The sequence below is a fragment of the Miscanthus floridulus genome, chromosome 8 (assembly GCF_019320115.1).
Source record: "Miscanthus floridulus cultivar M001 chromosome 8, ASM1932011v1, whole genome shotgun sequence".
NCBI lineage: Eukaryota > Viridiplantae > Streptophyta > Magnoliopsida > Poales > Poaceae > Miscanthus > Miscanthus floridulus.
The window spans coordinates 78,517,430-78,544,255 of NC_089587.1; the positions used below are offsets into that span (position 1 = coordinate 78,517,430).

General features: G+C 52.5%; 2 protein-coding genes across 3 annotated transcripts; one reads left to right on the forward strand and one right to left on the reverse strand.

The window, feature by feature from the left end:
- Positions 1 to 10,303: 10,303 nt before the first annotated feature.
- On the forward strand, positions 10,304 to 18,337 carry LOC136472690 (uncharacterized). The gene is made up of 3 exons (XM_066470391.1): positions 10,304 to 11,571; positions 11,665 to 11,738; positions 18,265 to 18,337. The coding sequence occupies exons 1-2, from the start codon at positions 10,304 to 10,306 to the stop codon at positions 11,711 to 11,713; spliced, it is 1,317 nt and encodes a 438-aa protein (XP_066326488.1). The 3' UTR covers positions 11,714 to 11,738; positions 18,265 to 18,337.
- Positions 18,338 to 20,030: 1,693 nt separating this feature from the next.
- On the reverse strand, positions 20,031 to 22,155 carry LOC136472691 (fasciclin-like arabinogalactan protein 7). 2 transcript variants are annotated; one of them, XM_066470392.1, is made up of 2 exons: positions 22,048 to 22,155; positions 20,031 to 20,930 (listed from the first exon to the last, which is right to left on the reverse strand). In XM_066470392.1, exon 2 carries the CDS (start codon positions 20,910 to 20,912, stop codon positions 20,118 to 20,120), a length of 795 nt encoding a protein of 264 aa, XP_066326489.1. In that variant the 5' UTR covers positions 20,913 to 20,930; positions 22,048 to 22,155; the 3' UTR covers positions 20,031 to 20,117. The 2 variants fall into 2 exon arrangements, with proteins under 2 accessions (XP_066326489.1, XP_066326491.1); XM_066470394.1 differs by having other exon boundaries at positions 20,031 to 20,925; positions 22,048 to 22,104.
- Between the last annotated feature and the right edge of the window lie 4,671 nt (positions 22,156 to 26,826).

Here is a 26,826-nt window from a genome sequence, read left to right on the forward strand (position 1 = left end):
CTTGTAGTAGGGGGTTACAAGCTGGGCGAGAGAGGGAGCTAGTCCCAAGTCTCTGCGTGGAGCGGTATGGGTTACTTGAGATGTTGATCTCAAGCAGCGGGGAAGCGTGCGGATCACAGAGTGTTGAGCGTGTGTTCATCTGAGCGTCTAAGTCTACCTTCCGTCTACGACCGTCTGTCCCTCTTAGAAACGGCCCCGGTCTCTCCCTTTTATAGTTGAAGGGGGGACAGGGGTGATACATATGTTTGCTACGCGGCGTCTTGTGAGCGGAGGTGGCGTGTCTGAGCCCTGTAGCTTGCTACTGTGGCGGCATGGTCGACGGAGCGGTCTTGTCCTTGATGCACTGGAGCAACACGCCGGTCACACCCGATCTTGTGCGACGTGGGAGCTCCAGTGATAGCTTGATGCAGGGCATGGCGGACGACGTGCCGGTCGCTGTGCGTTGATAGTGTAAAGGGCCGAGGCTCAGTTGGTGCCGAGGCCAAGCCATCGTGGGGGGTTCGGCGGGCGTGGATCCCGAGACTGCCGAGACTCTGAAGCGGATTGCTGAGGCTTGGAGGGAGCAGTTGGTCCTTTACACTGAATCCGAGGCTACAGGTGCCCGGACCTGACCCCCCACGCCGCGCTATCCTCGGAGCAGTTTGGGTTAGGCAGCACAGTGCAGCACGGGCGTCAGTCGTGGGCACAGTGCCGAGTACAGCTGCCGGTAACCCCTGCCCCGTCCCGTCTCGGATGGCATGGTGTTGATGCGACTCCCATTTCGTCAGTCGCTCTGCTGTGTCGAGCCGTCGTCCGGCTGACGTCGCGGGAGTGGTTGGTTGCATTAATTGGACGTGACGTTCTGTCAGGGAAATCGGTCAAGGCAGAGGCGACGGGGTTGTCGCCGAGCCAGCCTCGAGCGAGGCGGAGAATCGGCACCTTGTCCGAGGCTTTACGTGCGGGGCCTCGAGCGAGACGGAGAATCGGTTCCCTGTCCGAGGCCTTACGTGCGAGGTCTCGAGTGAAGCGAAGAATCGGCACTTCGTCTGAGGCTTTACGCGTGGGGCCTCGAGCGAGACGGAGAATCGGTACCCCCGGACAAGGTGGGGGTTAGCCAGTAGTTGTCTCTTGGCTTTGATTTGACAGGGTCTAAGCGATTTTTCGGTTTTCGCTTAGGGGACCCCTTTTTATGATACCCGACAATATCATTGGCAAAGACTAACACATAAAGAGGTAGAAGTTGCAAAAAGTACCTATGATAATCGTGTAGACTGTACAGCTGATGGATGGGCCAACGTACCTATGGTAATCAGAGGAGCCATACTACGCGGATGGTCCGATTTTCCCTAATTTTTTGCAGCTAATATGATTAGCTCTAGTGCAAACAAGTCCTAAGGCTTTGATTGATAATTACTTTTTTTTGGTGGGTCGATTGATAATTACTTTAGGCACGTAACTTGCGTATCAGATTCTCTGACTTACCCCATGATGGATGCCCTTCATTCCTCATCCAACGGCTGATAAAAGAAACGAATTTTTTCACCTCAAACAAAACAGCAAAGCTCAGCTGTAGTTCTAGCCCAAATACAGCCCAGCTCAAAGTTATATGTGGAACAGATAAATAACTGAGAGTTTTACTAAGTATATTCATAGCAGAACTAAATTAGCATTTTAATAAGTATTTTCAATAGTTACATGCTCCAAATACTTGTAGATGCACCGATTTTGTCCTTCAATTGATTACTAAGACAATCAAGTGCATTATCTCCCAATAGGAAACACTCTGTTGAGCTTGCAGCTTGATATGCCAAGTTCAGAAATTTTTCTGAATTTTGGGCTGTGCTTGTGCCATTGAATCTTTTTCTGAATTTTGACTACAACACCAGCACCTGCCTCCACCGACGAGAGAGGAGCCACACCAATAACACGAAGCAGACCGAAGCTGAAGCAGGCAGCGTCGCGGTCCCGCGAGCGTAGCTGGACAGGCGGCGTCGCGGACGCGAGAAAATTACAATGATAGGACGCGAAACAATACGCTTTGTTATTATAGGACTTTAAACATCGACTTCGCTAAAATGACCCATGAAATTGGCACTTTGTTATACATGACATTTGGCCTTTTTAATCACTTTTCTCAACTAAAATACATGTATTTTGTCATGATGTGACCGTATTACCCTCCTAAATTGTATCCTTGATCGTATCTTTTCATCTTCCAGTCACAGATTAATACTGCTAGTATATAGGTCCCCGGGCGGCCGTCTCATCTTGCAGCACCAGTAGGGTTTGGGAGGGTTCCCCGGGGTAGTGAAGCCATGGCCGACGGCAGCATCAAGATCAAGCTCGCCGTGGACAGGGCGCGGAACCGCGTCCTGTTCGCCGACGCGGGCTCCGACTTTGTCGACGTGCTACTGAGCTTTCTGACGCTCCCAATGTCCGCCGTGCGTCTCGTCGCGGGCGCGTCGTCGCCCGGCTGCCTCTCGACCCTCTGCCAGGGCGTGAGCTGCCTCAGGGAAAGCAAGCTGCTGAGGTTCGATGCGTGCCACGACATGCTTCTCCGGCCTCGGCATGAAGAGGAGTTCAAGTATGTTATCTCATCCGCGCTGCCTTTGAATCAAATACATACCATTAGTACCTTAACAGCATTGCTGATCACAGAGGCACAGAGCCGGCACTGATCTGTACTTTTTTCTTCATAAAAAAGGGAGATTTGGTACTCCTGGCACGGAAAACATGGTTGCAGCTGCTACCTTGGTGCGATCGTCAGGAGCGAGCCGAGCCTACAGGGCCACGGCTCGGACTGCAGGTGTTGGCAAGTCATGGCCAGAGTTCACCCTGGGCATAATTAACCGAAGACCGAAAACCGAACCGAAAAGACCGAGACCGAGACCGAAAAGACCGAGACCGAAAAGTTCGGTCATGAGTTCGGTCCTGGCTCCCAACTAACCGAAGTAACCGATAGAAGTTCGGTCATATGTGTCGGTTAACCGAAGTGACCGAACTGACCGAAGTTCTTGTTCTGTACTTCTGTTATGTCATTATGTGTGATTGTGATTTGTGAGAACTGAGAAAGTTGTGTGCTAGAACTTGTCATAATAATGTGTGGTTTGTTTTATATATTGTGTTGTTATTTTTTTGCCTTCAAATAGCAAGCATGCTGTTGAAAATTGCTATAGATTCTGCTATTGTTTGTGGCTGCTACTCAGGTCCGGTTAGTTCGGTCATGACCGAGACCGAACCGAACTAACCGAGACCGAACTTCGTCGGTCTTCGTTTTTTGCAAAGACCGATCGGTCCCAGGTTTCTGATGACCGAACTGACCGAATAACCGAGGAACCGAACCGATCGGTTCGGTCTGACCGAATGCCCAGGGCTAGCCAGAGTGGCGCATCTGTTCGACCAAAAACAAGTCGGATGGAAATTGGTCGAGGGGAAACGGCGGTTTGTGATCAGTGATGACCTGGTGATCAAGCCAGCATCCACTGCCAATACGGTCACATCATGGTAAAATACATGTATTTTAGTTGAGAAAAATGTTTAAAAAGATCAAATGTCATGTATAACAAAGTGCCAACATTTCAAGAGTCGTTTTAGCGAAGTCGATGTTTGGAGACCTATAATAGCGAAGGGCATTGTTTCGTATCTATAATTGCAATTTTCTCCGCGGACGTGGGCGGAGCTCGGTAGGTGGCGGCTAAGACAAGGCCGGAGCTGGGGCGGCAACGGCGCGGATGCGAGCAAAGTTGGGCAGGCTTGCTGGTCGTTCCAGATTCTGGTTTGATTATGAAAGTGTGGGAATTATTGATTGTATTCCATACGTGTACAAGAGTACATATAGGGCAGCCGAGGTGGTATGCAAGCCTACCGCACAGGCGCGTGATTACATCCACAATTAACGGACCTACTATATATACAATATGCTAACACTCCCCCGCAGTCTGATCGGGAGCATGGTGGACGTTCAGGCTGGATCGAAACTCCTGAAACAACGAGGTAGGTGGCACGGCGAGGCGGGTGGCGAAGCTCGGTAAGCAGCTGGCGGAGCCAAGTAGCTTCAGCAACACCATTTGCCACAGCACGACACTCGGCCTCTGCACTAGACCGGGAGACTGTTTGCTGACGCTTGGAGGACCAGGACACCAGATTGTCCCCAAGGAACACTGCGTAACCGGAGGTGGAACGTCGAGTGTCGGGACAGCCGGCCCAGTCAGCATCAGTGTAGACGACCAGCTCCGCAGGTGGTGACCGACGCATGGTCAGCCCAAGTGAGAGAGAACCCTGCAGGTAGCGCAAAATCCTCTTGAGTGCAGCAAGGTGGGGCTCACGAGGATCATGCATATATAAGCAAATCTGCTGAACTGCAAAGGCGATATCTGGTCGGGCGAAAGTCAGATACTGTAAAGCACCAGCCAAACTGCGGTACTGTGTGGCGTCGGTAACCGGAGCCCCATCTGCAGACAATTTGGAGTGAAGGTCAACAGGGGTGCTGCAAGGTTTGCAAGCACTCATCCCGACGCGCTCCAAAATATCCAGAGTGTACTGCCGCTGAGAGAGAAAAAGACCACCAGCACAATGTGTCACAGAGATGCCCAAAAAATGCTGTAGCTGTCCTATATCGGTCATGGTATCAATCGCGGTTCCGATCCGCTACCCTTCCGCAACCAAAACCAGCGCCGCCGCCGATCCGATCGCCACCCCCGTCGCTGACTACATGTCGCCGGGTGTGTCGCCGGTCTCATCGCCCGCGCTGCCGATCCGATCGCCCGCCCCGTAGCTTCCCTCGTCACCGGGTTGGCCACCGATCCGATCCTGCCTCCGCTCCTGATCTTCTTTTGTACGTGCTGTACGTCTCCCGCCCGCCGCCATCGTCGTCAACGTGCTGTGCGTGCTGTACGCGGCTGTACATCCTGTACGCGCTTGGAGCTGCACACATCGCCGGGTGTGCTGCGTGCTGTACGGGTTGTGCACGTGCTGTACGCTTGCCTGCTGCACACATCGCCGGGTGTGCTGTTGATCGTGCCACCAGGTGCGGCCGCCGGTCCTGCCCCTCATGGCGGACGACGATGATGCTGCGGCCAAGGCCGCCGAAGAGGCCCGTGCTGAGAAAGCACGCCACGCCGAGGAAGAGCGCCTCCGTTCTGTCGCGCTGGATGAGTACGAGGCCGCCCACGAAGCTATCTGGGTGCAGGCCACCGCCGTCGTCAATGTCAAGGCCCTCATCCCCGTCATTCTCGACCAGGCCGCCAACACCTACACCAAGTGGCACGGCATGTTCCTCACTGTCCTCGGCAAGTACGCGCTGACTCGCCACGTTCTTGAGGATGAGGCGTTCCCCACGCGCCCGGCGTGGGTGCAGGCCGACTGTGTCGTGTTGACATGGATATACGGCACGGTCTCCGGCGATCTACAGCAGTCGCTCATGATGCGGCAGTGACCTGCACGCGAAGCTTGGTGCTACCTCGAGGATGAGTTCCTCGGTCAGCGGGAATCCCGCGCCCTCCACCTCGAGATGCAATTCCGCAACTTCCGCCAAGACTCCCTGATGATCACAGATTATTGCCGTCGTCTCGAGTCCATGGCTGCGTCACTTGCAGAGTTCGGCGACCCCATCGGTGATCGGCAAATGGTGCTCACCCTCCTCCATGGCTTGAGCGGCAAGTTCCGCCACATGGTGTCCATTCTCAAGATGCATCGCCCGTTCCCGACCTTCATGGAGGCTCGGACGCACCTCCTCCTAGAGGACATGGAGATTGACGCGAGGCCGCCCTCGCCTCCCGCCGCACTCGTCGCCGCGCCACGCCCGGCGGCAAACACTGGTGGCCCTGCCGCGCTACGCTATGGGGCGCCCACTCCTCCTGCGCGCCCCCACGGTGCACCCTCTGGTGGACAGCAGGGAGCACCCACTGGTGGCCAGCGTTCCGGCCGACGTCGCGGCCGCGACGGACGTGGCGGCCAGCAGCAGCAGCAGCAACCTGCTGCTGGCGCCCCTCCCGGTTTTAGCCATGCATCCCTGGGTGTGCACCCGTCATTTGCACACCCCTGGGTCGGCACCCTCCAGATGTGGCCCTACGGCCGTCCTCCACCGGCGCCACCAGCCTTCAGCGGCGTCTCGAGCGGTGGCGCCTATGGCTCCGGCTACGCCGCTCCGCCTTCACCGTACGTCTACGGGGGAGCAGCGCCAGCGTTCCAGGGGCCCTCGCCGGCCTACCAGGTGTCACAGCCGGCACCCTGGAACCCCGTCCATGGAGGCGCTTGGACTCAAGACTCCCTGGCGCAGTCGTTCAACACCATGACGCTCACTCCGCCGGCACCGTCCGAGTGGTACGCCGACTCCGGTGCTGGTTCTCACATGACCACGGACGCTGGTAACCTCTCCACCATTTCTCCACCATCATCTTTTACACCTTCATCTATCATTGTGGGCAATGGAGCACTCCTTCCTGTCACTGCCACCGGATCACATATTTTTTCATCTCCACATCGTAATCTTGTTCTTAACAATGTTCTGGTGTCCCCCAACATTATTAAGAATTTGATTTCCATTCGTCGTTTTACCACCGATAATAATTGTTCTATTGAATTTGATCCGTTTGGTCTTTCTGTGAAGGATTTGCAAACCAGGAATGTGATCGCCAGGTGCAATAGCTCTGGCGACCTCTACCTGTTCTTTCCACCCGCCACCAGCACCTCCGCACTTATCGCTGCACCCACCTCACTTTGGCATCGTCGTCTTGGGCATCTTGGGCGCGAAGCTCTATCCAAGCTTATTCGTTCCAGTGTTATCTCATGTAATAAAGATGATCTCCACCATATATGCCATGCGTGCCAACTTCGTCATCACACACGGCTTCCTTTTGGATCATCTAGCTCTAGGGCTAGTCATAATTTTGATTTGATACACTGTGATCTTTGGACATCTCCTATTGTTAGTGTGTCAGGGTACAAATATTATCTTGTTATTCTTGATGATTGCTCACACTACATTTGGACGTTTCCACTTCGCCTAAAATCTGAGACGTTTTCCACTCTCTCAAATTTTTTTGCCTTTATTCACACGCAATTTGGCACCACCATCAAGAGCGTTCAGTGCGACAATGGCCGTGAATTTGATAATTCCATCGCCTGCACGTTCTTTCTCTCCCACGGTGTTGCACTCCGCATGTCGTGTCCATATACTTCTCAGCAAAATGGCAGAGCCGAGCGCTCCCTTCGCACCATTAATAATATTATGCGTTCTCTGCTATTTCAAGCGAGTCTTCCTCCGGTTTACTGGGTTGAGGCCCTCCACACTGCCACCTATCTTGTGAACCGCCTCCCCACCAAAACCCTCGCCTCCTCGACACCTTACACCCACCTTCATTCCACCCAACCCTCCTATGACCATCTCAAAGTTTTTGGTGTGCTTGTTACCCCAACTTGTCCTCCACAGCACCCCACAAACTTCCACCTCATTCTTCCCTATGCGTCTTCCTCGGCTACTCCTTGGAACACAAAGGCTATCGGTGTCTCGAGCTCCAGTCGAATCGCATTATTCTCTCCCGACATGTCGTTTTTTATGAATCTTTTTTCCCTTTCGCCGACATGTCGACCATGCCCATGGCTTCGTCCGCCTTGGACTTCCTCGTTGATGAGCATGATCTCACCGCTCCACTTCCTGGAGTTCGCGTTGTGCATGCAGGTACCCCGGCTCCTCCGACGTCGCCCGTTGTGCATGGCCCTGTGCCTACGCATGCGCCTGTTGCCGCGTCCCAGTCCGCTCCTGCACCGCCAAGCCTTGGAACGCGGTCGCCCAGCTCGCCCCTGACCGGCGCTACTGCCCCTGTGCATCCCGCACAGGCTGCTGCCAGTAGCGCCCCGGTCGCATCGCCGACTGCACCATCCGGTGCTGCTGCCCTTGTGCCATTAGCACGGGTTGCTGCCAGCAGCACCACGGCGCCAGGTGTTGCTGCCCCTGTGCCATCCGCACGGGCTGCTGTCAGCAGCTCCACGACAACCGGCCGCACCATCGCCACTCGCCCGGTCTCCATCACCCCGATCACCAATGCGCACTCAATGCGCACGCGCGGCAAGGCTGGCATCACCCAACCTGTGGATCGCCTCAACCTCCACTCTGTGCCCATGTCGCCTTTGCCGCGCTCTGTTTGGGACGCTCTGTCAGGCCCCAATTGGCGCTCCGCTATGAAGGCTGAGTATGATGCTCTTCTCGCCAATGACACTTGGAGCCTTGTTCCTCGGCCGCCTGGTGTCAATCTTGTGACTGGCAAATGGATTTATCATCACAAGTTGCGGGCCGATGGTTCCCTTGATCGCTACAAGGCTCGCTGGGTATTGCGGGGTTTCACACAGCGCCCCGGTGTTGATTATGATGAGACTTTCAGCCCAGTGGTCATGCCTGCGACTGTCTGGGTGGTTCTATCTTTGGCGTTGTCTCAGTAGTGGCCCATTCATCAACTGGATGTCAAGAATGCATTCTTACACGGCACCCTCACTGAGACAGTATACTGTGTTCAGCCCAGTGGTTTTGTTGACTCCTCACGTTTGGATTATGTCTGCCGCCTCAACAAGTCTCTTTATGGCCTGAAGCAAGCGCCTCATGCCTGGCGCCACAGGTTCGCCTCACACCTTGTGTCCCTCGGCTTTGTTGAGACTCAGTCTGATACTTCATTATTCTCATACCATCGGGGTTCGGACACTGCCTATCTGCTGCTGTATGTGGATGATATTGTTCTTACCGCCTCCTCCGCCAGATTTCTCCAGCAGATTATTGCAGCTCTCCAGCGTGAGTTCGCCATGACCGATATGGGACAGCTACACCATTTTTTGGGCATCTCTGTGACACATTGTGTTGGTGGTCTTTTTCTCTCTCAGCGGCAGTACACTCTGGATATTTTGGAGCGCGCCGGGATGAGTGCTTGCAAACCTTGCAGCACCCCTGTTGACCTTCACTCCAAATTATCTGCAGATGGGGCTCCGGTTGCCGATGCCACACAATACCGCAGTTTGGCTGGTGCTTTACAGTATCTGACTTTCACCCGACCAGATATCGCCTTTGCAGTTCAGCAGATTTGCTTATATATGCATGATCCTCGTGCGCCCCACCTTGCTGCACTCAAGAGGATTTTGTGCTACCTGCAGGGTTCTCTCTCACTTGGGCTAACCATGCGTCGGTCACCACCTGCGGAGCTGGTCGTCTACACTGATGCTGACTGGGCCGGCTGTCCCAACACTCGACGTTCCACCTCCGGCTACGCAGTGTTCCTTGGGGACAATCTGGTGTCCTGGTCCTCCAAGCGTCAGCAAACAGTCTCCCGGTCCAGTGCAGAGGCCGAGTATCGTGCTGTGGCAAATGGTGTTGCTGAAGCTACTTGGCTCCGCCAGCTGCTTACCGAGCTTCGCCACCCGCCTCGCCGTGCCACCCTGGTCTATTGTGATAACATCAGTGCTGTTTACCTCTCTAGCAATCCGGTGCAGCATCAGCGGACAAAGCATGTTGAGATTGATCTTCACTTTGTCAGGGAGAAGGTCACCCTCGATCACATTCGGGTACTTCATGTTCCGATGACATCATAGTACACCGACGTCTTCACCAAGGGCCTTCCTACCTCGTTGTTTCAGGAGTTTCGATCCAGCCTGAACGTCCGCCATGCTCCTGATCAGACTGCGGGGGAGTGTTAGCATATTGTATATATAGTAGGTCCGTTAATTGTGGATGTAATCACGCGCCTGTGCGGTAGGCTTGCATGCCACCCCGGCTGCCCAATATGTACTCTTGTACACGTATGGAATACAATCAATAATTCCCACACTTTCACGACGGCCACACCCGATGACGAGGGAAGCTACGGGGCGGGCGATCGGATCGGCAGCACGGGCGATGAGACCGGCGACATGTAGTCAGCGACGGGGGTGGCGATCAAATCGGCGGCGGCGCTGGTTTGGGTTGTGGAAGGGTAGCGGATCGGAACCGCGATTGATACCATGAAGTGTGGGAATTATTGATTGTATTCCATACGTGTACAAGAGTACATATAGGGCAGCCGGGGTGGCATGCAAGCCTACCGCACAGGCGCGTGATTACCTCCACAATTAACGGACCTACTATATATACAATATGCTAACAGATTCTTCATCTGATTGAGGACTGCGACTTTGTCTCGTAATTCTTCTCCGATATTCCTTTTTAAAAAAAAAATCTTCTCTGATATTTTCCCCCCATGGCAAGGGTTTTCGGTTGATCTGATCGGATCGATCTGCCGTTGTCGATTGCAAAGGAAACGGTAGATTTTGCCGCAGGCGTTCGGCGTTCCCCGAACGCTGTCCGCACATGAGTCCGTGCAGCAAGCTCCGCCGCCTGACGTGCGGCGACGACGACGCCGGCGACGGCAAGATGTTCCCGAACTGGGCGTCGCTGCACCAGGGTCTGGTGGAACTCATCGGGTGCCGGGTACTTGCTGGCGACCTGCACGACTACGTCCGGTTCCGTGCCGTCTGCTCGCACTGGAGCGCGAGCACCGCCCGCCCCCGCGGCCGCGGCGTCCTGGACCCGCGTTTCCACCCGCGGCGATGGATGATGCTGCCGGAGGGCCACGGCCTCCACCCGGGCCACCCCGACCTCTGCGGCTTCGTGCGCTTCTTCAACCTCGACACCGGCGCCTTCGCCCGCGCCCACCTCCCGCTGCTGGCCGACCACGTCGTCGTCGACGTGGTCGACGGACTCCTCCTGCTCCACCGCAACGACGACACCGCCATCGGCCTCCTCCACCCCTTCAGCGGCGACGTCGCCGAGTTCCTGCCGCTTGCGTCGCTCCTGCCACAGATGGAGCCACAGCCAAGCTACTACAGCGAGCGAACCAAGCGCAGCATGCTCATGAGAGTTCGCGCCTCCGTTACCGTCACCTCCTCCGGGGCCATCACCCTCGTGCTGGCCCTTGACCTCCTGCATCGCGTAGCCTACGCCACCGCCGGTGACCAACGCTGGACTCTCTCTGCCTGGAAGCTCAGGCTTTTTCTCAAACCCGTATCTTTCCAAGGCAAACTCTACGCATATCAGCTGTCATCCTTTGACATTGGTAAGGTATACATCTACCAGTTGGACCCGCCATGCGCAGACGCCGGCGACGGACAGCCCCGTCTGCCATTGCCAGTGAAGATTGCCGAATGCCCAAAGGACAAATTGTGTTTCATCCTCCACTTTGTAGAATGTTGTTCAGAGCTCTTGCTGGTTTCTTACAACGATGTTTCCTTTTCGAAGCTGCTGGTCTACAGAGTTGCTGACCTTGTCAGTGGAAAGATTGAGCCAGTAACGGACATCGGAGACCACACCTTGTTCATCGGCGATCGTTCTCTCTGTGTCTCACTCTCACCTAACAAGGGGAGCAGGACTAGTAGCTTTCCTTCCATGTCGCCGAACTCTATCGTATGCATGCCTAATTTGACTGATCCTTATTCTGAAATGTTCTATCGTTTTGAGCAATATGATCTAAGTACTGGCATCTGGACTCCAGCCAGCGACGGAGACGTTTTCCGAAGACCACCACCGAGCCCCCATAGACTAATCCATCATATCTTTACTTCCTGTCATTATGATTATTGGTAAGTCCAGCCCTCGACTCTGTCTGCTTTTTTTTAGCTTCTACAGATTACTTTGACAAGTTGACGAGTGTGAATCCTTGTCTCTGCCTGCAGGAATAAAGGGTCGATGTATTGCTGTGGAAGTGAAACACAGGCAACATAGCTGGTGAAGCGAGGCGAGATCTACGGTATGCGGAAAGTTTCTGTTCCTGTCAATTTCCCCTCTCATATATTCAATTGTCTTTTGCTTGTTATTGATGGATAAGTCTCATGTGTGACTGGTCTTAGTGGGACTGTGCTGCTCACATGACCCTTGTGGCTGTTTTTCTGTTTTTAGGACAGCATCTTAGACTAAAGGACAGCATCTTAGAGGACAGCATCTTAGACTAGAGGACAGCATCTTAGCTAGGACAACATATTAGCATCTTGGACTAGCATCTTAGATTAGCATCTTGGCATATGCTTGGCTGTCTAGCAGCCTATAAATATGTAACCCCAACACCTCAGGTTGGTATGGCATTTGTGTGAGTTTGTGTGATAAATAGACAAGAAAATTGCCCCAACTCCTAGTGTCATCCTCTCTCGATGAGAGTAAGAATTCTCCTACTACCAAGAGTGAGAATTCAGCGACTAACAACTGGTATCGGAGCCGTATTATCCTGTAGCCTGAGCATCTCTTGCTTATCTTCTCTCCCAGCCCCACAACAGCCCCAGCTGTTGGCAGCAGCAGCTCCTCCGGCCGCTCCTGTTCACTCCTCTCCCAGCTCGTCTGAAGCAGCCCTCTCCCCACGCAGCAGCCCCCCGGTAGCGCGTCATGTCCGCAGGGCAGTCTCAGCACTCGGTCGCCTCGAGCACGCGGCGTCGGCAGGAGGCCGAACTTGCCGCGGCAGAGGAATGCGAGCGAGCGGCAGCAGAGACCGCTGCGGCGGCGGCAAGGGCGTCGAGGCTGGCAGCGGCGGAGCTGGCAGCAGCCAGAGCGGAGGCGGATGCAGCGCGTGCGGCGGCAGCGGAGGTCGAATTTCTTGCGCGGCAGCGTCAGCAGCTCCGTTTGTGCTGACGACAGTGCCGACGCGGACCTCGAGCTGCTAGAGAGGGAGGCAGCGCGAGCGCGGGCGGCGCAGTGGGCAGCCGCGCACGCCCACGAGCGTGGCAGCAGCCCAGACAGGTGCGGACGCGCTGGCGGCGCTCCTGGTGGAGGCGCACACGGCGGTGGCGCTCCTGGGGCAGCCGCGCACGTCCACGAGCGTGGCGGTAGCCCAGACAGGCGCGGACGCGCTGGCGGCGCTCCTGGAGGAGGCGCGCACGACGGTGGCGCTCCTGGAGGAGGCGCGCACGGCAACGGTGGCGGATGGGTCGATGGAGATCGCGGCCTTCATAGGCAGCATGACTCTCTCTCCCCGGATCGGTACCGTGGTTACCACGGGTTCCAGGCTGTTGTCAGGGACGTCGGCCCCGGCGGTGGGTGGCCTACCCTCACCAAGACCAACTACGTCGAGTGGGCTGTGGTGATGAGGGTAAAGCTCTAGGTGCGGCACATGTGGGAGGCAGTCTGGTACGGCGACGTCGACTACGACCTAGATCGACGGGCGCTGGATGCTCTCATCGCTGCAGTCCCGCCCGAGATGCAGTTCTCGCTTACCAGCAAGCGGACTGCTAAGGAGGCTTGGGACGCCATCGCTACGGCACGCATCGGCAGCGACCGCGCCTGCAAGTCCACACTGCAGGCACTTCGCAAGGAGTGGGAGAACCTGGCCTTCAAGCCAGGTGAGGACGTTGATGACTTTGCTCTCCGTCTCAACACTCTGTTGCAGAAGATGGTGCCGTTCGGCGACGACACCTACGACGAGGAGAGAGATGTCGAAAAGCTCTTCCGCTGCGTTCTCGAGAAGTACAAGCAAATGGCTCGCTCGATCGAGTCTCTGCTGGATCTCTCCACGATGTCGATCGAGGAGGTGATAGGTCGCCTCAAGGTCGTTGACAGCGATGAGCCACAGTCCCTCTCGGGGCCCATCACCACTGGCGGGAAGCTCCTTCTCACTCGGAAGTAGTGGCTTGCCAGCCAAGGTGACCGGAGGAAGGGGGAGCCTTCTTCCACGACAGGCGGCTGCAAGCATGGCAAGCCGCGCAAGGCGCGCAGAGACGCCCAGGCCGGGGCGCGAGGACATGCCGAGGGTGATGCCCGCGGAGGCGCCCAGGACAGCGCCGCCGGCAGGCACAAGCCGACACGAGACGACACCTGCCGCAACTACGGCCAGCTTGGCCATTGGGCCAAGGACTGTCAACAGCCATGACACGGCCTGGCCCACGTCGCACAGGCGGAGGAGGAGGAGCCGGCTCTGTTCATGGCACATGCCAGCATCGAGCTACCTCCAGCGGCACCGGCCGCAGCGGCTCTCCTCCACCTTGACGAGCCAAAAGCACACGCCCTCCTCGGCGACAGCTCCGGCAACGACAAGACTGACGGGTGGTGCCTCGACACCGGCGCCACCCATCACATGACCGGTCACCGGGAGTTCTTCACCGAGCTTGACTCTAGCGTCCGAGGCTCCGTCAAGTTTGGGGATGCCTCCGGCGTGGAGATCAAGGGCGTCGGCTCCATCGTCTTCACCGTCGTGTCTGGTGAGCACAGGCTGCTCAACGGAGTCTACTACATCCCCGCGTTGAGGAACTCCATCATCAGCTTGGGACAGCTGGATGAGAACGGTTCGCGCGTGGTGGTTGAGGATGGAGTCATGAGGATTTGGGATCGCCGTCGTCGCCTTCTTGCCAAGGTATCTAGAAGCGCAAATCGACTCTACGTCCTTAACGTGCAGGTGGCACAACCCCTCTGTCTCGCTGCTCGTCGGGACGACGAGGCGTGGCAGTGGCACGAGCGTTTTGGGCACCTTCACTTCGAGGCCCTGAAGCGGCTCAGTGCTATGGAGATGGTGCGAGGCCTGCCGTGCCTCGACCATGTGGAGCAGCTCTGCGACGTCTGCGTGTTGACGAAGCAGAGGCGACTCCCCTTTCCCCAGCGGGCGAGCTTTCGAGCCAAGGAGAGGCTCGAGCTCGTGCACGGGGACTTGTGTGGCCCGGTGACACCGGCCACACCGGGAGGACGACGCTACTTCTTGCTGCTCGTCGACGACTTCTCCCGCTACATGTGGGTGATGGTCCTCGGCAGCAAGGGAGAGGCTGCGGACGCCATCAGGCGCGCGCAGGCTACTGCGGAGGCAGAGTGCGGCCGCAAGCTGCGCGTGCTGCGCACCGACAACGGCGGCGAATTCACGGCGGCTGAATTCGCGTCGTACTGCGCTGATAAGGGCATTCAGCGCCACTACTCTGCGCTGTACAGCCCACAGCAGAACGACGTCATCGAGCGGTGCAACCAGACGGTTGTGGGGATGGCTCGGGCCCTTCTCAAGCAGAGGGGGATGCCGGCTGCCTTCTGGGGAGAGGCGGTGGTGTCGGCTGTCTACATCCTCAACCGCTCGCCTACCAGGGCGCTCGACGGCAGGACGCCGTACGAGGCTTGGCATGGGCGTAAGCCGGCGGTCTCCCACTTGCGGGTCTTCGGCTACCTCGCGTTCGCCAAGGAGCTTGGCCACATCAGCAACCTCGACGACAGGAGCACTCCGAGAGTGTTCATCGGCTACACGGAGGGCTCGAAGGCCTACCGCATCCTCGACCCAAAGACACAGCGTGTGCGTAGGCGCGCGACGTTGTGTTCGACGAAGGGCGAGGATGGGTATGGGACAAGGCGGTGGACGATGGCTCGGTTCCGACGTACGACGACTTCACTGTCGAGTACGTCCACTTCGAGGGAGCTGGGGGAGTAGGCAACTCTTCTTCGACGAGCGTGTCTACCCCAGTCCCCGAGCCTCCACCAACCCTGGCGCCTGCTACTCCGACAGCACCACGCTCTCCAGCCAGGACCTCGGCTGCGATGAGTTCTTCACCGGCTCCACCACAGCCGGCAACGCCACGCACTCCAGCATCGACAGGCACCTCTCCGGGCACGTCTACTACAGCTCGTGTCGAGCACAGCCCGGTTGAGCTCGCTACTCCGCTCTCTCACGACGAGGAGCGCATCGACGTGTACCACGACGGTGAGCCATTGCGGTACCGTACGATGGAGAACCTTCTCGGCGACCAGCCGGTGCCGGGACCAGTGCCTCACGACCTAGAGGCGCAGTTGCACCTTGCGTGTGATGACGGCGAGCTTCGGTCGTATGCAGAGGCCGAAAGACACGCGGCATGGCGTGCCGCGATGCAGTTGGAGATGGATGCGGTTGAGAAGAACCGCACCTGGGAGCTTGCTGACCTTCCTCGTGGTCACCGCGCGATCACCCTTAAGTGGGTGTACAAGCTGAAGAGGGATGAAGCCGACGCCATCGTCAAGCACAAGGCTCGCTTGGTGGCACGAGGTTTCGTGCAGCAGGAGGGGGTCGACTTCGACGACGTCTTTGCTCCCGTGGCACGGATGGAGTCCGTGCGACTCTTCCTTGTGCTAGCTACCCTGGAGGGCTGGCGTGTTCATCACATGGACGTCAAGTCGGCGTTCCTTAACGGCGACTTGAAGGAGGAGGTCTACGTGCACCAGCCGCCGGGATTTGCGATCCCCGACAAGGAGGGTAAGGTACTCCGCCTGTGTAAGGCCCTCTATGGCTTGCGGCAGGCACCGAGGGCGTGGAATGCCAAGTTGGATTCCACGCTAAAGGGGATGGGCTTCGAGCAAAGTCCGCACGAGGCGGCCCTCTACCGACGGGGCAATGGAGGAAATGCCGTGCTGGTGGGTGTCTACGTCGATGACTTGGTGATCACCGGCACCAAGGATGCGGAGGTGGCGGCATTCAAGGAAGAGATGAAGGCCACCTTCCAGATGAGTGACCTGGAGCCTCTCTCCTTCTACCTGGGAATCGAGGTGTACCAGGATGACTCTGGGATCACGCTTCGACAGACCGCCTACGCCAAGCGCGTCGTTGAGCTAGCTGGGCTCACCGACTGCAACCCAGCTCTCACTCCGATGGAGGAGAGGCTGAAGCTAAGCCACGACAGCACGACGGAGGAGGTGGACGCTACGCAGTACCGGCGTCTTGTGGGGAGCCTTCGCTACCTCGCCCACACACGGCCGGACTTGGCATTCTCCGTCGGCTACGTTAGTCGGTTCATGCAGCGACCGACGACGGAGCACCAGCAGGCTGTGAAGAGGATCATCCGCTACGTTGCGGGGACTCTCGACCACGGCCTCTACTACCCGAGGTGCCCTGGGGCGGCACACTTTGTCGGGTACAGCAACAGCGACCACGCCGGCGACATCGACACCAGCAAGAGCACGAGCGGGATCCTCTTCTTCCTCGGCAAGTGCCTCGTTAGCTGGCAGTCGGTCAAGCAGCAGGTGGTGGCCCTGTCCAGCTGCGAGGCCGAGTACATAGCGGCCTCCACCGCTTTGACTCAGGCGCTCTGGCTCGCTCGACTGCTTGGTGATCTCCTCGGCAGAGACACTAGAGCGGTGGAGTTCAGGGTGGACAGCAAGTCCGCTCTGGTCCTGGCAAAGAACCCCGTGTTCCACGAACGCAGCAAGCATATCCGGGTGAGGTACCACTTCATCCGAGGCTGTTTGGAGGAAGGGAGCATCAAGGTGAGCTACATCAACACCAAGGACCAGCTTGCGGACGTGCTCACCAAGCCCCTTGGGAGGATCAAGTTCCTTGAGCTCTGCTCCAGGACCGGAATGGTTCAACTCTCCCACAAGACGACGCACAAGACTTAGGGAGAGAATGATGGATAAGTCTCATGTGTGGCTGGTCTTAGTGGGGCTGTGCTGCTCACATGGTCTTTGTGGCTGTTTTTCTGTTTTTAGGACAGCATCTTAGACTAGAGGACAGCATCTTAGAGGACAGCATCTTAGCTAGGACAGCATATTAGCATCTTGGATTAGCATCTTAGACTAGCATCTTGGCATATGCTTAGCTGGCTAGCAGCCTATAAATATGTAACCCCAACCTCTTAGGTTGGTATGGCATTTGTGTGAGTTTGTGTGAGAAATAGACAAGAAAATTGCCCCAACTCCTAGTGTCATCCTCTCTCGATGAGAGTAAGAATTCTCCTACTACCAAGAGTGAGAATTCAGCGACTAACAGTTATTACGATATTCAGGCATTAGCACAGTTTGGTGTTGTTTGGTTCTAAACTCAGTTAATATTAATACTAGCTAATGCCATTAGGCATTGTTTGGTTTGGATGAACAAAATTTGTGATGTTTTGATGCTAATATTGGCTAAGATGTCAAAGCAGTGTATTAGAAGCTTTGGCTGTTCTATTACATTTCAGAGTTACTAAGTTTGGTTTATGTTTCAGGTTTATGCTGGTATATTCATATGTCAGTTACAATCTGGCATTATGTTTATAGTTTATTTTATTGAGGAATTTAGAGACATACTTCTGTACTTAGCTTTGTTATTTGCCAGATGTATAACTATTGTGCACTTTAAACATAAAAACTATAAAGGTAAAGTCGAGTATACAATATCTGTAAGATCTCGTCAGTTGTACAATATCCTTTTTACTAATGATATAATTAACTGTTGTGGAAGATTTTGAGTAATTGAACTATTCATATCAAAATACATTTATTTTGTTTAAACATGTGTTTTTCTTCCATTTTTGAACATATATATTGGTTTTGTTTGTATATTGTCTGTTGCTAACATTCATTTCATCCCTGTGTTCTAGGCTTGATGGTCTCTTGTTACTGCTGATTTCTGAGGCCTTTGCTTCAGAATGTCTAGCTAGAGGAGGAGCAAATAAATCGTGCATTTTCTGTTGAGGTCGTTGGCTCAATGGTTATTGCAACCTCTGTCGCTCTATTTAGGTAGATGTGTTTTTTAGAAAAGGATTTAGGTAGATGTGTAGAGTGATGTTAGTGTTTTTCGAGTTGCAAGCAGCACAAGTGTTTCCTTTAGAGTGGTTGTGTATCGTGACATTTGGATTACTGAATAAAGTTATCAAATTTCCTGTTGCTGGCTAGATTATGCAAGAATATATATTGGTTAGTATCTATTATCTATATTATGAACTGGCAGAAGCCCTATTGGGCTAGATCCATTTAGATGTGCATATCCATATATGTATGCATCACTGCACCACTGGTTGTTAGTTCCTTCCCCTGTGCTGCATCACTGCATCGTCCCGTCCCAGTTGATCCCTCGCCTCCCCTGATTTCACATCTGTTGCAGCGGCATCTCGTCCCAGTTGCTCCCTCCCCCACAAATCTTTTTTTTCAAGAGTCTGGAGGGGACAGGCCCCTACAGTTGAGCTTTATTGAAAACAAAGAAGTGTATGTACAGACCAAAACTTAAAGAAAAGACAGGAGCTAGAACTAAAGAATTAAGACACAAACAAAGAAAGGAAGAAGATGCTATCCTTTAAGATTACAACCAGTTTTGGATCCATAGATTAAATTGTTCTGAGCAGCTCTCCTTGACTCTTAACGACGTTAGAGCCATTTCCTTGTTGAAAGCATTTTTACTGTCTTGTATATTTGGCCCAATTCCTTTGAAGATCAGATTATTTCGAGCTCCCCAGATAGTCTTTTGCCTTTCTAACAGAGATTGTTTTGTTCCTTGCAAAAGAGAAAAGCTCAGGAAACTTCTGTTTGACAGGTATGCCTGACCAGTTGTCATCCCATAACTGACAGATCTTTGTAATCTCTTAAAATTTTCAGATTGCCCCTCCCCCACAAATCTTCACCCCCATCTCTCATCCATGCTCATGGCGGCAGGAAAAGGCCGGCCGTGCGTGATTGACCTAGTGAGTTTCAGTTTTGAAGCCTGCCACGGCAGGAACTGAGGGAGGTCAGAGACAAGCACATGCTGAAAAGCTCAGATCGTCACTGACAGAAGAGAAGAGAGGGGATGCCATAAAGTAATCTTCTGAGATATCGGCAAGTTTCACGATATCAGACACATCTTGCAGACAAACGATAAATAACTGCATGTGATAAAACACCGACTTTCGATCACTGACCACTCGCACTTCATGCTGTTCCTGACAAAGTCACCAGATTCAGGAGCCGTTAACTGTTAACACGATTCAATTTTTGAGCGCCATCATCCTACCGCTCAACATCGACTTTCGATCACTGATCACTTGCACTTCATGCTGTTAACTGTTCAGTATTTTCAGTAGCCAATCAGTTGCTGCAATTAGCAACTGATCAGTATTTTCAGTAGCCAATCAGTAGCATGCTGTTAACCGATTCAATTTTCGAACACCATCATCCTGCCGCTCAGCATAGTGTATCAAACATGAGTACATGACAATGTCAAATTCCACTCAATAGCTGTTGGTGTTGGAAGTATGACTGGCAAGTATATGAAATATTTTCTGCATACATGCATCGAATCAGGAGTATCAACAACGAGTAATCATAGAAGCATATGATGCAAACACTCAACAGCTCAATCCTAACACAAATGCCTACCATATGTCCAAAAGAATGAATCCAGAAAAACCCATATATAAATTAAACACGGGGGAGCTAAGCTGAAGCCCGTGCTCCGACATGGTCAGGAACTCGCCGATTCTCAGCACAAGAGCATCAGAGCACCTGCGATAGCAAGCGCCAAGTAATGGGCAACGCCGGCACCGACTTGGTACGATGAACTCTTCTCTGCCGCCTTCGTCTTTGCGCTCGCTGATTTCCCTGACGTTGGGCTGGGAGCGACATCAGAGGCCTTGGCGTCTGGGGCAGGAGCAGGGGCAGGTGCCAGCGGGGGGTCACTCTTGAAGATTTGCATTGGCAGGAGAACCTTGTTGACCTCATACACTGCAACCGGGCGGGTCGAGTACACGCTGCTGCTGATCTTGGGGTTGGACCACATCGACTTCACTTGGATGGTGCCCATGTTGTAGGTGAGGTTCAGCGTGTACTGCGAGCCGGCGAAGGTGGTCACCGGGTTGAGGGTGCTCAGCTTGTCGAACTCAGCCAGGGAGTAGTACTTGGGGAACGCGTGGTACAGGAGCAGGGACTTGAGCTGGTCCTGGGTGAGGTTGGCAAATGTTGTCTTCTTGAGCGCAGCGAACGCAGAGTCCTTGGGCACAAAGATGGTGATGCCGTTCTTTGTGTCGTTCGCCTGGTTCTGGAAGGTCTCAATGACATTGGTCTTCTGTAGGTAGTCCAGGAAGGTGTGGAACGGGCCGGCCACACTGAGGAGATCAGCGAGGTCCACATGGTGCGGCGCAGGTGCGGGTGCCGGCGCCGGTGGAAGGATTGTGGCTGATGGAGCAGGAGGACTCTTGGGCTTCTGAGCAACTGCTGGCGAGGAGAGCACAATGGCTAGCACGGCCACGGTAAAAATGCCGGTTTTGAACTCCATCATAGAATCTGATTGCCTTCACTTGAATGGATCAATTCCCAGTGGTCACAAAAGAACAATGCAGCATTAGCCACTGACTGAATGTCTCATCATACCTTCTTTTAAAAAAAATATAAATCTGAAAAACTAATATATTAGGTTTTTGGTTTGCAAATTCTAGGCTGTCAAGCTGCAAACATAAGCAAAAATGTTGGGGCAGAGATAGGCAACAAGTATATACTGAATTCATACAATTGCTATTTGCTAGAAGTTGTTAGTCAGCTATGAGAGATCTAAATTGTGGTTTGGTTCCTACTCTGAAATGGCAGGGTGCTAACTTCTTGTTCTTCAGATTCATAGAATTGCTCTTTGCTAGTAATTTTCATACATAGGAGGAATATTTAGTTTTGATTTTAAGTAGAGTATTTGGACTTGACAATAACCTCAGCTACCACAGCCTCAAGTTTTAGCTCTAGAAACCAATCGGAGATTGAGAACAAAGCTGCTCCCATCTGAATCTGCAATCTTGGTGTTCAGATCCTTGTGGTACAGATTTGATTTGAAATCAGGAGTGAGCACAAAGATTAATTGGTACACCTTTCCCTATTACCACGAAGGACAAATATAAGGTGCCAAGAAAAGAAACACCCATGACCCGAACTGGCCGAATTGACCCGCATTATAGAACTGTCAGATTCCACCAACCAAATCACAAGACGCGACATAATAAACTATAGAGTTTATAACACATGAACCGAACAGCACCGACACCTCTCCTGCAGATCTCAGCGGCACGGGAGAGCCGGAATCTGAAGAAGCAAGTAACCGGCCACGAAACTGAACAACGCAGCAGAACTCTCTGTGAAAATTTTCTACTGCTAGACATTTGCGTCAGCTTGAAGGAAACGGAACGCAGAACACCAGGAAGATCTGTTCTTCCTCGGGTCAGGAACCGAGGAGCCAGATCCAAATGCAGCTGCAGCTGCAACTGCACTAGGCCACTAGCACAGCGCAGTGAACCCTAAGCGCCTCTGAACTCCGAAATTGCAGCACATGGAGATGGATGCCAAGAAATGCATTGCGGCATGGATGGAATGGAATTCGACTGCAGAGCAAGAGAGAGAGGCGGGACAACGGGGAGGAGAAGTAGGAGACTGACCTGAGCGGGAGCAGGGAGCAGGACGGTGGAGGAATGGAGGGGTGGGGTTGAGCGAGGGTGCTATATAAAAGGTGGTGCGTTGTGGGGATGGATGGAGTAAAAGATAACGAGACCATGGGGTGGGGCGGGTGGCAGCTGGTGATGAGGTGAGGAAGAAGAGGCTGGAGGTGGGGCCCACGTGAGGCTCTCCCTCTCCTCTGCACACACTGCACGGGGGAGCCAGCCAGGTAGGACTGGAGCTAGCTGCCATTTCTGTCCTATCCTATCCCGAGTGACTCTGCTGTAAATCCATTTTGCTCATCATTAGTGGCGCGATTAGCGTCCATAAACTGCACCGAGATACGGTTTGTGGTTCCTTGATGATGCCTTGCTAGCTTTGCAATGCTTGCAAGTAAGCATGCCCTCCCTGCCTTTCTAAAACCGAGCTGTTGATGTGTTTTTTTTTCATAGAGTTTGTTTTGGTCCAGCTTGAAAGTACTAGAGAGATGTTCTTTTTTTTTAAGAAAAAAGTACTAGAGAGAGAGAGAGAGAGAGGAGAGGAGAATTCGTTTGAGGAATTTCAGAATGTGATAACTGATCACCTCTGTTTTAGGCCTTGTTTAGTTCGTGAAATTTGGATTTTGGGGCTACTGTAGCACCTTCGTTTTTATTTGGCAAATAGTGTCCAAACATTGACTAATTAGACTTAAAACGTTCGTCTCGCAATTTCCCACCAAACTGTGCAATTAGTTTTTCTTTTCGTCTACATTTAATGCTCCATGCACGGGCCGCAAACATTCGATGTGACAGGTACTGTAGCAACTTTTTGGATTTTGGGATGGAACTAAACAAGGGCTTAGTGCCAATAACAAAAGCGAAAAGGAGCTGGATGGATGTGGTGATCCAAGAAAAGGAGCCGAGGGACAGGTTCATTCATGTGATGTAGTACTGACAAGAGCACTGTTGTGCCCTTTTGGCCTTTTTCTTCTACGAACAGGATTCCTCCAGCTCTCACGGTGTCAATGCGCCCAACACCCCCAACCAATGTGTAAAAGAAAAAACACCACAACCAACCAACTCATTGTCAATGCTGGGTTATTGTTATTGTGAGGTTTTACGCGGGACACAGCCAGACAAGCCTGATCGCTTGTTGGTTTCGGCCAGGGCTTATCAGCCAGTCAACAGCGTTGGCCTCTCACAACAAACTAGTACCAGTCAGTCCAGAAACCAACCAACGAACAGATCGAATGTGACAAACATATTAGAGATCTGTAGGTTTTTCCCTGCTCATACTACTGTGTTATGTAATGTTATAAGTATTGTTTTGAAATAGTGTGAGAATTTTGTTACTCCATCCATCCAGGAAAGAATACAATTATGGAATCCATGCCGTTCAAGGTAGCTAAAGTTTGACCAAAGTTATTGCAAATAATATTAATATTTATGTCTCCTAATAAATTTATTATAAAAATATATTCTATGACTAATCAAATGATACTAATTTTTCATCAGGAATGTTCGTATCTTTTTATATAATTTTGGTTAAAGTTCAAACTTACTGCAGGAAGCGAGAATTGCATTGAGGGAGGACTATAGTACGTACATGTGGAAGTCTGAACTGAAGGAAGCTTCGGTTTCCTGCAGGCACATGTTTGGTGGCCACAAGTTTTTGCAGTGCCGCAGTGGTGTGTGGTGTGGTGTCACCGAGCAAATCATAGGAGAACAAATGCGAAATGTCCTGATAATATTCACATGTTTCTTGTTCTTGTTTCCCTTTCTTTAGTCCACGTGGCCGCAAGTGCACATCGGTGTCTGAAGCTCTGAAATCTGAATACGACGCTGCCCCTGCCACCCCCCCCCCCCCCCACCCCCCTGCCGCCGCCCCCCCCCCCCCCCCCCCCCCCCCCCCCGAACTTCTGCTTCCAATAATGGCACTAACCGAGACCGACTACGTGAGATCTGTAGGTTTTTCCCTGCTCATACTGCTGTGTCATGTAATGTTATAAGTATTGTTTTGAAATAGTGTGAGAATTTTGTTACTCCATCCATCCAGGAAAGAATACAATTATGGAATCCATGCCGTTCAAGGTAGCTAAAGTTTGACCAAAGTTATTGTAAATAATATTAATATTTATGTCTCCTAATAAATTTATTATAAAAATATATTCTATGACTAATCAAATGATACTAATTTTTCATCAGGAATGTTCGTATCTTTTTATATAATTTTGGTTAAAGTTCAAACTTATTGCAGGAAGCGAGAATTGCATTGAGGGAGGACTATAGTACGTACATGTGGAAGTCTGAAATGAAGGAAGCTTCGGTTTCCTGCAGGCACATGTTTGGTGGCCACAAGTTTTTGCAGTGCCGCAGTGGTGTGTGGTGTGGTGTCACCGAGCAAATCATAGGAGCACAAATGCGAAATGTCCTGATAATATTCACATGTTTCTTGTTCTTGTTTCCCTTTCTTTAGTCCACGTGGCCGCAAGTGCACATCGGTGTCTGAAGCTCTGAAATCTGAATACGACGCTGAACCTTGCCGCCCCCCCCCCCCCCCCCCCCCCCCCCCCCCCCCCGCCCCCCCCCGAACTTCTGCTTCCAATAATGGCACTAACCGAGACCGACTGCGTGTGTGGCCGATGTGATTACGTGAGGTCGCGGCCAAACGCGATGCGACGACGGCGACAGCCACGGAGACGGGGACGCCTGCGGTGTCGCCGTGTCGGTGCGACGAGACGGGACGGCGGTTCATTTCATCAGCTCGTATCCGGGCGGGGCGGGCGGCCACTGTCGTTAGCTAAATGGGACACCATCTCAGAATAATTAGTGGCTGTCCTAACAAGGCCGCCCCCCCCCTAATCATGAGAGGGGAGCTGTCAGCCTCAAGTGGCTGGGCTCAGTCCCAACTCCCAATTCCCAAGCAGGGCAGAATCATGGGTTGCCAAATGCAAGTATGAGTACGACTACTCGTGGCGCTTTACATCCATGATCAATCATTCCAACGCAGAACCATCAGTGGAGCAGCGAAGAAACTTGAGGAGCTCGCCCGTTTTACGACGACGACGACGACTACTACTGCAAAGCAGACACAGGAACGAACATTGCCTGTGCAATGTTTGAGTAGCAAATCGATCCCAGGTCTTGGACTCTGAATATGTGGCCGCCTTGTTGCAGCATGCTTATTGCTGAACTTGCCCAAGCCGCAAATCTGGGTTCAGCTTCAGCCTGCCAGACAGACAGGTCGTTTCTTTGTGCTTGCGCATCGTGCAGTTGAGTTGTTGGCTCTTGCCACATGCCGCATCCGGAGACAGGAACTTAACGCTTCATGCTTTCATCACTGCTTCGTGTTCGCTTCAGTCTGAAGAAAACAAAGTGGAGTACTGTGAAGTGAAGCGACAACTGCGTTTACTATCCCGGTTGGTACTAGGCCTTATCTAGTTTCTCCGTAAAAAAATTATATCATATTCCATCGAATGTTTGATACATACATGGAGTGTCCATGATTTGATAATAAGTGCTATAGTAACACATGTGCTAATGACGAATTAGTTAGGCTTAATAAATTCGTCTAGCGGTTTACTGATGGATTCTGTAATTTATTTTTTTATTAGTATCCGAACATCCCATATAACATCCGATATGATACCCAAAACTTTACATCCTAAAACTATCACACGGCCTTAATCACACATGGCACGTAGCAGCAGCACTCACCCCTTTTTTATTTTTTTTGGCAAGCCCTCTGTAAAGCTTGAACAGAATATATTACTATATAATATATGTCCTAAAAATATGCAATTTTAACACATAGTCACGTTTTTAGTAACTTAAGTTTGATTAATTATAGATAAAAAATATCCATATTTTTATACCAAATAAATATAGATTAATTACAAAATATATTTTTATAATAAATTAATTTAAAGACATAACTGTCAACTATTTTTCGTGACACGTAATTATAGTTATATTTTTTTTTAGAACGGAGGTAGTACGATGATCTCGACTTGCTGGTCTAGCGGTCTTCGACTACTACTATGGACCACTCGAAGAGCAGAGCAGAGCAGAGCGGAGACCTAGGTTTTTGGGCCACGGGTCGTGGCTCTTGTGCATTTGTGCTGTTGACCAACCAAACCAAGCTTTTAGAAGGAGAAGACAAAAAGAAAAAAGAAAAAAAAAGAAACAGTACTATGCTTTTTTTTAGAGGACTAGTAGCAGTATGCGGCCCAGGAGGAGCAGGTTGGTTCACCACTTGCTCCGCACGCAGCGCCCGCTGTAAACCGCACCTTTTTTTTCTTCTTCTTTTCATTCCCTTTTTTTTTTGCATGCCTTTGGGTTTGGGTGTTTCCGCTCTTGTGTCGGTGCCAAGAAAACATCACCTATTTTTCCTACCAAAAACTCCCGTTTGCTAGGTACTCCTAAAAAATCAGCTCCGTCTGAAACTCTCAAAGTAAAAAACAAAAGTTTTCTGACTCGAAACAAGTAGGATCGGTCGCGTCGTCGCATATTTTTTGTGGCGCCATGCCATGCGAAAACGAGGACGCGATGAGAAACGGAACCGTGTGGCAGGCCATCCATCACGAGTTGAACTCGGAGCCATGGAGGAGGATGATCGGAGACGACGTCGCGTCGCTTTACGGGCAATCATCGGCTCCGGGTCCGGGATGCGGACGCCAGCGGCGGCGACCCGAGAACCACCGCTGAATCGTCGACCACAGATCGGCCGGAGAAAGAAAGCGATGGAGCGCTCCGACCCACGCGGAGGCGGAGGCGGAGGCCAAGGCTGGAAACTGCCGTGCT

Excerpts from the sequence above, each read along its gene's own strand:
- LOC136472691 (XM_066470392.1), bottom strand. The coding sequence starts at position 20,912 with ATGATGGAGTTCAAAACCGGCATTTTTACCGTGGCCGTGCTAGCCATT.
- LOC136472690 (XM_066470391.1), top strand. The coding sequence starts at position 10,304 with ATGAGTCCGTGCAGCAAGCTCCGCCGCCTGACGTGCGGCGACGACGAC. Across the intron at positions 11,572-11,664 it reads TCCTGTCATTATGATTATTG|GAATAAAGGGTCGATGTATT; the intron begins GTAAGTCCAGCC and ends CTCTGCCTGCAG.